Genomic DNA, 10,254 nt, shown 5'->3' with positions numbered 1-10,254 from the left:
CACAAGGCATGTTGGCTATGTTTGTACGATGTCAACACGACTGGTCTAAGAGGGAAAAATCCCAATGAACAACTCTTTCTTTCCGGTGTACCCAGTGCCAGAGTCCAGTAGCATGTTCTCTGCTGGTTGATATTCAATCGGAAGCAACCAGGTATTCGCCTATGACAAAAGTGACTGGTCTGAGGTCTTGGAGGCAGAGGTCTCTCTTTTTTATTCCCCCTCAGATTTTAGTTCCTTAAAAAAGTTTTTTAAAAGTGTGTGGAGTCTCAGAGCTAAGAGTGATTTTCACCATAGCTGGCCGGGGGCCGTAACGCACTTGCAGGAAGGAGCCCTTGGTCAAGGGACGAGGGTTAACCACACCATTTTCTTCTTGTGTTCTTCGGTCCATTATAACGTAGCAAAAAAAAGATTTCATTCTTGACACCCGGATTTGAGGCATCTTTTTCAAATTAGATATAAATTAATGCAGAGGTCTAGAGCTCTACGTTTCCAGAGTTACGAAAAATGCTCCACTGACTTCAAAAACATCTTGCGTAATTAATGATTAGCTCGTCCCTAAGCTCAAACACACAAGAACATCAAAGGCAAGAGAGAAGACATAGAGAGCTCCAGCTATGATACACGCGCGCGCGCACACACACACACACACACACACGCATACACACACGCACGTGTGCACGTTGTCTCTATGGCTCCTCCACGATGACAGGGGTCCTTCAGCTAATAGAGCTTCTACCGCGGAAGCCGTCTAAGTCCACCCATCGGGCGCCCAGCCGGCATCATACGAAACAGCAGTACTTTTTCCACCAAGACTTGGAGAGGTTTTTCATTTTGTCTGGAGTCCTGCTTTTGGACTTCTTTGGCTGCTGCTGAGTGTCCGAGTACTGGATGCCTGCGACGATGGCGGCGTCAAAGACCTCCTTGAGGTTTTTCTGAGTCAAGGCTGAACACTCGATGTAAGAGGCAGCTTTGATTTCCTCGGCACACAGCTTGGCCGCCTCTTCAGGCACCGGCTTCTCTTTGCATTTGTCCAGCTCGATGAGGACCTTGACATCTTCTCGGAGATCCGACTGAGTCCCCACGAGGATGATGGGGGCTTTGGGACAGTGGCATCGAATCTCTGGCACCCACTTCTCGCTGACGTTCTGGAAGGAGGAGGGGCTCACCACACTGAAGCACAGAAGAAAGATGTCCGTGTTGGTGTAGCAGAGAGGCCTGAGTTTGTCGAACTCATCCTGCAACCAATCAGAGCAGCCAAGAGTTACCTCTTCAATCGAGTCTCATCGGCAAAGAGACCACTTTACTGTTTTTTCTCGAAAGGGTCTGGCAGGTCCGGTAATGGAGGGACAGGCCAGGGCCTCAGAAAGCGATGCTGCTGCTTACCTGTGCAGGGCTCCTGCACTGCCAGGCCCCCAAACCTGCCCCAGGCGTTCGACATTTGCACCAGCGCTCACGGCCCTCTGGCAACTTACCACAGAAAAAGCACTGACAGCAGGTCAATTATGAAAATCAAATTTCCTTTCTCCAGGATTCAGCTTAGAGTAACCCAGATTTACTCTTCCAGCTCTGGTATCTAGCTACTCTTCTAAAATCGAGGCAGCAACCACAAGGATCCCCAAGTCTCCAGTCTGACCCCAGAGATCCCCAGACTAACCCAGCTCTCTCTTGAAGAATCCAGCCCTGCCTGCCCTCACGATAGCCTTGTCCCATCTGCACTGCACACACTCAGGGCAGGCACAGGCCACTGAGTGATGTCAATCAGACACAAGGACAGACCCAGAATTGGAGCTGACAACCTCTGGCGGGCTTCTCCTTGGCAGTGCAGAGAGCCTATGCCTCTCAAAGTCACCTACGACAATGTGACTTGCACTGTCACATTGGCTGACACATTCTCATTCTTGCTCGATATACCTCTTTGTTTTTGCTTGATCTCTTGTTCTCCCTCCTTTCTTCCTTTGTGAACTTCCTTTCCCTTCTTTTTTCCCTGCAAATAGCAGGGGCCTCCATGCAGCGTGCTTTGGGCTGATAAAGGACCCAAGAAAGGGCATACCCGCCCTACTCTGGGTATAGAGAACTGGATGGAATGATGACAGTTCATCGTAACAGCGAAGCATCATTTTGCTAACTACCTGCCAAGGTCATCCACTCAACAGAGATGCACACTGGCCTCTGGGCACCATGCAGGGCCTGGGGATTTGGCCATGGACAAACCTGTCCTCAGCCCCTGTAGGGATGTGTGTCTCCAAATCAGCATTTCTTCACAGTCGCCTGCCATGACCCAATCATTGAACTGAAAGCTTTCTCTCAACTCTCTCATAGGAAGATATTTACATCATCTCATCCCTATTTAAAATTTCTATCAGGGACTGGGGGGACTGGTTGGCTCAGTCGGAAGACATACTACGCTTGATCTCAAGGTTGTGAGTTCAAGCCCCACATCGGGTACAAATATTACTTTAAAGAAAGTTAAAAAATAAAACTTTTAGGGGTGCCTGGGTGGCTCAGTGGGTTAAGCCTCTGCCTCTGGCTCAGGTCATGATCCCAGGGTCCTGGGATCCAGCCCCACATCGGGTTCTCTGCTCAGTGGGGAGCTTGCTTCCCCCCTTCTCTGTCTGCCTCTCTGCCTACTTGTGATCTCTGTCAAATAAATAAATAAAATCTTAAAAAATAAATAAATAAAACTTTTTAAAAATTAAAAAAAAAGTAAAATATAATTTCTACCTGTGGGTGCCAGCCTCACACAGGTGTCCTATGACAGGTATCTTCCTAGTGGCCTGAAAAAGTGGAATGTCATCCAGGTTTCAGAACACCGTTGGCATACTCTGATCGTTTACCAATTCCTAGTTACGTGCAGAGGATTCTGCATCCGTGGCTGTTCTGCAGGTAAAAAGGAAACCTGGATCTGTTTTAGTTGAAGGCACTTTCTTCCTTTGAGGCTCCATATTTCCGCTGTACGGTAACAACCGACTAACAGCACTAAAGTCAACCAGCTCAAAGGCTCAGGAATGAATCTGGTGTTTTGTCTCTGCCACTTGTCAGACTTCTATGCACGATGGTTAAAAAGAACAACTTGGCTTTCTTAGTGCCAACTTTGTGCTGGAAGAATCAACACAGAAACTCCACCAAGTCGACGATGGCCCAGCAAAGATCTTGTTATAAAACATTGCCTCTGTTCTCCAAGGCCTCAGAGAAGCACAAAACCGAGCCCTGCGGAAGGTCAACTCCCTCAGGCAGCAGCAGCTCACTGTTGGAAGCCAGTCACCCTTGGCCGTGCCCAGCGAGCTAGGGTTACATTACCAATAAAAAGAAAGGCAAGCTCAGGGGCTGGGCCTTGTGACAGGGCTTTGGAAATCAGGCTTCCCAGACCTCTTAAGATTCTGGCTAAAGGGTTCAGGGAACGCAGCAGAAATCAAGCTGTCCTCCTCACTGCCTGACCAGAAACCTTAGCTATTTGCTGAAATCAACACAGCAAGCACATGCTTGTCAAGGCCCACTGGAATGTCCCCTCCAGGAGAGGTGTTCTGTGACCCAGCGATTAGCAGGCACCTGCCAGGTCTGTGGGGACGACATACGGAATTCAGTCAGGGACAGGGCGTGGCGGACAGGCCACTGGATGGTAGTGTTGGTCAAGCTCCAATATGAGTTTTTGTTTTTCTTAGCATGGATTTTTCCAAGTGCCTCATGGGTCAAAAGATGGAAGAATTTTCAGCTTCTCCTGGCAATGCCATAGTGACCTTCTCCTATTTCAGTGATGGTCCCCTTCTCTTATGCCAAAGGTATGTTCTCCAAGTCCTCAGTCTCTGATCTATTTTCACTTGAGTCAGACTGTGAGTCCAGTGTTAAAAACTCCTTTAAAATTTTCTGGGCTCACCTACCTCCCTAACAAGAAAACCCAAAGACACAAAAAGCAATTTCTAGTATGTGTGTATGGGTGTGTGTGTGTGTGTGTGTACACACACACACATATATATGGAAGCTCAGAGCAAGAATATGGCTCTACTGGCTGTATTTAAAAATATATGTATATATAAATATATATATGTATAAATATTTATATATTTATATAAATATATAATATATATAAATATATATGTATAAATATTTATATATTTATATAAATATATAATATATATAAATATATATGTATAAATATTTATATATTTATATAAATATATATTATATATATGTATATTTATATATTTATGTAAATATATATAATATATATAAATATATATAAGCATAAATATTTATATATACATATATTTTTAAATACAGCCAGTAGAGCCATATTCTTGCTCTGAGCTGCCATCTGAAATCTGCATTTGGGCCCCAGGTGAGGACCATCTGTGCTCACACTGCCCTGGAGCTGGAAACAGAAGTCGCACAAGTCACTTTAAGCCCGCAAGGCTATCCTGAGGACTGCCTGGAGGAGGAGGGTGTTTCACTGAGTGAGTCAACTTTAGGGAAATATAGCAGGTGTCCAATCAAATCCCTTAAAAGGCTGTTTATCAGATCTGGGCTAAGGAATAAGGAAGGTAGGAGAGAACTACCACTCTGACTGGCTTTGCTATTAGTCAAAATAAGTCCTAATGGATACTCGGGGAGTAGGGGAAAAAAAAACGATCTTATCTTACCAGCTGTATAGTTTTCATAGTTCTTGAAGTTGGTTTATTCATTCATTACATAGTAAGGTATACTTTACTAATATAGCAGTTTAAAAATACAGTAAAACTCAATGAAAACATCACCAGGAGGCCAGAAGAATAATTTCCAAATAAACTAAAGCTTAACAACTTGCACCAGAGTCCTTTTATTTCCCTAATTATAAACTTTTTTCATGAAAGTATCTCCAAAATTCTTCCTGTGCTTCCCCAACTTTTAAACAGACCATTCTAAGGAAAAAATCGAACTCTGCCTCAATAATTCAGGATCATTTCCACAAAGTTTTTCTGGTGATAGTCCTATGCCCTTTCAAAATAGCCCAGTGGTTTTCTCCCAGACCCACCTGTCCTGCACCCCAAGCCCACACTGCCTTCCTCCTTATGGCACTTCCCTGCTTTCTTTCACAAGTTCTACCAACTGGTTTATCTTCCCTATAAACTTTAAGTCTCCTGAGGGGCAGGCCAGGGCATAAGGTGGTATTCCCCAGGACCCAGCACTCCATTTCATGTCTGCATTATAAACCATGATTAAGCCCTGTTCTGTGCCAGGCACCATGCAGGCCCTAGGCCTCGAAGCCCAACTCAGGAAGCCCTGTCTGTGACAGGAGTCAACCACTAACACGGGAGCCCCCATTCATGGGCAGGGATGTACACTGATCTGCCTGCTTCTCCTCTCAAGGGTCCCCAGGAACCGTGCCTCCTGCACTTCCTGTCGACAGTCTTATTCTTGGACTGCTCAGCTGCCCCTTCTTGCGTTAGCAGGAACACCTACATTTATCGACACGCGACTCTGACCTCATTTCCAAGATCAGAAAGTTGGACACGTGGTAGGAAAAAGATCCTTACTTTATACAAAGCAGTTTTCATAACAAATACCAGAAGGGTATTCGGAAAGATTCAATATTAGAAGAGCGGTGTTCTTTTGAATTTTCCCTCCCACAGGCAGGAAGATACACGGTGTGTTTGCTTTTCTCGGCTGCCGCTGAAGGGGCAGTGGAGATGCTCCGGGACAGAGGCGACAGGACACGCAAGGCCACCACTCACCGCCAAACCAGCACTGAGATGGGCACCAAAGCTGCCCAGTCTTGTGGCAACTTGAGTTCTGAGAAATAAACCTGTGAATTTGCTATCCCAGGGTAGGCAAGCTGTCTGGATGAGGCGCTCGGGAATCCTGGAAAGCCGGCTTCTTACACACAGACGGCCACGTGACAACGCCTCAGAAAGTGAGGTGGCTTCACGCTCCTACAGAGGGCCCCTCCACATTTGCTCTAACTCTAGTGCGGACAGGAAAAACTCCATGTTGACCAACTGTCAAACTGACAAACTCAAGACACGGCACCCTGGGTTCTCACAGAGAACAAGGAAACCTCAGTGACCAGCACCGTGCCGGGGGACGACTGGCCGATGAGGAGTCCTTGGAGCTCATCAGGGCACACCCCAGTACCCATCCCTCCCTGGGTGGGTCATCCAAGTGCCTGACCCTTGAGACAAGATTTGGAGAGACTGTGTCCAGGCTCATTCATTCCCCCGGCTCAGGGAGCTTCGACCACTCTTTCTCTGCTTCTAAGGAAGGGGGTGGCCCTAGTGATTCCAACCACGGCTTAGGGAGGGAAATAGTCACCCAGTGACATCATCTCCATTTCTCTTGTGGGGGCGCGGGGGGGGGGGGTGCCTGGATGGTGCAGTTGGCTGAGTGTCTGGCTCCTGATTTCGGCTCAGGGTCATGATCTCAGGGTTCTGGGATTGACCCCCATGTCCAGCTCCACGCTCAGTGTGTGGTCTGCTTAAGATTCTCTCTCCCTCTCCCTCTGCCCCTCCCTACCCTACCCCTCCCTCTCTTTCTCTCTCTCTCTAAAATAAATAAATAAAATCTTAAAAAAAAAAAAACCTCCATCTTTTTCTTGAGTAAATTTAATAGTTTCCTTGTTGACCTCTAATAAAATGATCCTATCACCAACTTACTTTGAGAAATGATCACAAAGCATCATTGATACTCTTTAATAAAAACAAGGCAGTAATTAAGATCAGAAACTCCTGTAAGAACTCCTGTTCTTGACCTTGTTGTCCCCCAGTCCTGACCATGCAAAGCTGAGCCAAACGCTGCTTTAGGAGCTCAGAGCTCTCTCCCCCTGCCCACCACCCTCTGAGAAGGGCAGGGCTGGGGCCACTTCGTGAGGTTTTAGAACAACCCAGTTATGGAGGGAGGTTATTCTGAGGCCTCTCAAAGGCCACTTCCCTTCCCAGCACTGAGCCATGATGAGCCACTAACCTGTCCAGCCGTGTCACAGAGCTGGAGTCTCACAGGCCGCCCGTCCACAGACACCACAGCTGAAAAACAAGACAAAAACAAGGATCAGGGGGTGTCTTTTAAACCCTTTCAGGAAAAAAATGGTTTCAGCTCCAACTACCCTTCAGCTATTCTGGGTCCCCTAATGAATTAAAGACTTGCCTAAAACAAGGAGACCCCATGGAGGCATTTTTGTTTACAAACCCTCCAGGACTAGCAATTCACTGCCTGGCTAGGGCTGAAGCTGCAAATCCCTGAGCCGTTTGAGGGCACCCCAGAAAGGCCTGCCCTTTTTGCCCAGCCCCAGAAGATTTATTTTCCTATCACACTTGTTTCAAAAAGCCTAAAAACAATACTGGGGGGTGTAAATAGGAACCAATCTTGCCGTTTTAACTCAGTGGAAAACCTCACAAATAATTCTGTTTTCCCTTGGGAAATGTTCCAAGACTTCATGGTTTATCATAAAATTGTAGCTTGTTTTGAGAACATGAGCAAACACAGGCTGCCTGCATTGTCCTGTTTATAGAAGAGGGCACTGCTTATCTCACGGTGTCAGCTCAAAGGGAGGATTAACACAGAAAAGAAAAGAAAGCCTGCCCACCTTTCCACTGGGATGGGGTACCGGGCAGAGGCCTGCATCTGGGCACAGCCTGGAGGTTTCTAGCTGAATTACGCACGCAGGTGGGCCTCAGCACAACTTTCTAAGTGGCTTTTAATATTTACACTAGTCAGCTGGGAGGGAAAAAACAAAACTGCGTTTAAACCCATTAGTGTAGCAGTTTCATGAAGGGTACCTTAGACACAGTGGAAGAAAGCAAGCAAGCCCTTGCCATGGGACTTTCGAGATCAAGAAGCTTTTTTTTTTTTTTTTTTTTGGTTCTTTAAGAGCAAGAGAGAGTGCTTCATATTAGCCTCTGTGGATTTTAACTTTAGGAAATTTCAAAAAGACCTGAAAAATCCTTTATCTTTGTTTCCACTAACCAAAAAACAACAGCACACCATACATAAGAGCTGTAAATAGCTGAGAGAGACTGTGAAAAGATACTAAGAATCAGAAACGGAGCCAACAGGGGACATGGAAGTGGGAGCACGGAAGGGGGACCCAGAAGAAATCGCGTTTACTCTCCAACTGGAATCCAAACCTGAGCCCTGGGTGCTGTTCTCACTAAATCAACTATTTCCTGCCCTCTCTGTGGCTCTTCAAAGCGGAGACGCACCTTGTGAGGGAAGCCACCAAAAGGAAAAGCACAGGCTCTCGGGGCCCCAGGTAATGGCACCTGCGAGGCACCTTCCCACTGAAACTCGGCAGCTGCGCCAGCAACGACGACCTGACGCAACTTTTCTACGCAGCCCACTGACCAGGCCACCTGAGCTCCACCTGATTGTTACTAAATTGCCGTCTCGTTTCTTTCCGCACAGGCTCCGTCTCCCGTCCCCCGCCCCTCCGCCGGGCTCCGGTCCTGGGATTCCCGTTGCCCCGCGCTCCCTCGGGTGGCCCCGCGCGCGCCCAGTCCCCGAGGCTCGGGAAAGGTCCTGCGCTCCGCGCCGGGTCCGCGTCCCACAGCCGGAGCCCGGCCGGCCCCGCGGCCTCCTCGGGGACCCGCGACCCCCGCGCCGCGCTCCCTCCCCGTGGCACCCCGGCCCTCGGCACCGCGCCGGCCGACTGTGCGGCCACGCGCCCCCGCGCCCGGAGCGCCACCCAGCCCGGCTCACCCGAGAAGTTGTCGAAGGCGGTGGGGATGTACTCGGTGGGGTAGCCGTTGGTGGTGTAGCTCACCACCAGGCTGGTCTTGCCCACCGCGCCGTCGCCGACAAGCACGCACTTGACGCCGCGCCCCTCGGCACCGCCCGCGCGCCCCCGGCCCCCCGGCGCCCCGGGCCCGCGCCCCCCGCGCGCCCCGCGCTCTCGGCGCGGCGGAACGGGCGGCGCCTCGCAGCGGCCGGGGAATGCGGGGTCCCCCTGCTGCGGGGGCATCGGGGCGCGCGCTCGGGCGTGCGGGCGAGCAGGGCCCGGCCCCACCGCCCCTCTGTCCCGGAGCCCTCCGGGAGGGAAGAGCTGTCACCGGGCGCTGTGGCCGCGGGCCCGGCCCCCGAGAGCCGCGCTTCCAGGCCGCACGCTCCCAGACAAAGGAGGCCGGGGAGGGTCGCGGCTCCCGGCTCGGGCGGCGCCACCTGGCTCTGCTCCGCGCGGTCAGAGGACTGCGGGCCGAGCGCCGCGGAGCTCGAGCGCTCTGTCTCCTCCCGGCTTCCCGGCGACACGACGCGTGGGGGGCGGGCGGGGAAGGGAAAGAGGCGGGGCCGGCCCGTCCGCTCTGTCCCCGCGCCGAGGCCACAGCGCCCCCAGCCTGCGTGCCGGGCCCCTGCACCCCCGGGCCGGGGCGGAGCTACGCGGGGCTGGAGGGGAGCGCGGACGGCGGCTGCGGGGCGGTCCAGGGGCCGCGAACGCCCGCTCCGGGGAAGGACCCTGAACGCCCGCTCCGGGGAAGGACCCCGAACACCCGCTCCGGGGCGCGGCGCCTGGAGGAGCGGGGTGGCCGAGGGCGGCATCCCCACCCCCACCCCTGGCGCAGTGACCGACTCCACCGCCAGTTCCGCCTTGTTGCGCCCACGCGGGCAGGGAAGCCTGAGCTTCCTCCTGCTCCCCTCGCTCCCCGCCTCCCCTTCTCGGTCGCAGCCTGTGCTCCGGGGCCCCTTGCTGACCACAGTGCTCCACCCAAGGGGAAACGAAGTGTCTTGGGGATGTGTCTGCAGGAGACTGAATTAAAAGGCAACTTTTAAAGTCTGCCTACAGCCCGTCGTGTGATTTTTCTGCTAAAATAATTTATCCTGCTATCATCTGGGAGCACAATGATGTCAGGTCCAGTGTTAATGCTCGTTTGGTATGCCATGAGCCAGCAAATTAATTTATAGAACAAATTTCTTCTTTTTCTTAAATGTAATTTGGTGACATTAATATTAACGGAGTGGGGGGCGGGGATTCCATTTACTTCTGACTTCTTCCTCTCTGCCTTCCTCCTACATTTAGCAAACAGTCCATTCAGAAGACAGTGAAGCCTCTCTAGGTCTAGTTGGTCTCCTCGGGGCTCACAGTGTGGTTTGAGAAGCAGCACGTATACCTAACTTGAATACTAATGCTACAACAACAGTAGCAGTAATAGCAATAGCCAATACATCTTGAGCCTTTATGGTCCAGACACTTTGTTGTAAGCACTCTGCCTGAACTAATTCCTCTAATCTTAACATTACTTATATCCATTTTGCAGATGAGAAAATCTCAGGCACGGACATATTGAAAAAGTGCTCAGG

The 10,254-nt window shown here is 50.5% G+C and overlaps 1 protein-coding gene across 1 annotated transcript; it reads right to left on the bottom strand.

The window, feature by feature from the left end:
* Positions 1-217: 217 nt before the first annotated feature.
* On the bottom strand, positions 218-9,215 carry RHOU (ras homolog family member U). Its single transcript, XM_047702940.1, has 3 exons — positions 8,662-9,215; positions 6,931-6,989; positions 218-1,235 (listed from the first exon to the last, which is right to left on the bottom strand). Exons 1-3 carry the CDS (start codon positions 8,921-8,923, stop codon positions 780-782), a joined length of 777 nt encoding a protein of 258 aa, XP_047558896.1. The 5' UTR covers positions 8,924-9,215; the 3' UTR covers positions 218-779.
* Between the last annotated feature and the right edge of the window lie 1,039 nt (positions 9,216-10,254).

This window comes from Lutra lutra, chromosome 14, assembly GCF_902655055.1.
Source record: "Lutra lutra chromosome 14, mLutLut1.2, whole genome shotgun sequence".
Classification (NCBI taxonomy): domain Eukaryota; kingdom Metazoa; phylum Chordata; class Mammalia; order Carnivora; family Mustelidae; genus Lutra; species Lutra lutra.
This window is presented reverse-complemented; position numbering and strand designations above follow the sequence as displayed.

Bases quoted from the DNA above. Each gene is read 5' to 3' on its own strand.
- RHOU (XM_047702940.1), bottom strand. From the start codon at position 8,923: ATGCCCCCGCAGCAGGGGGACCCCGCATTCCCCGGCCGCTGCGAGGCG. The intron at 6,990-8,661 runs GTGAGCCGGGCT...CTTGTTTTTCAG, and splicing joins CGCCTTCGACAACTTCTCGG to CTGTGGTGTCTGTGGACGGG. The intron at 1,236-6,930 runs GTTAGTGGCTCA...GATTGGTTGCAG, and splicing joins TCTGTGACACGGCTGGACAG to GATGAGTTCGACAAACTCAG.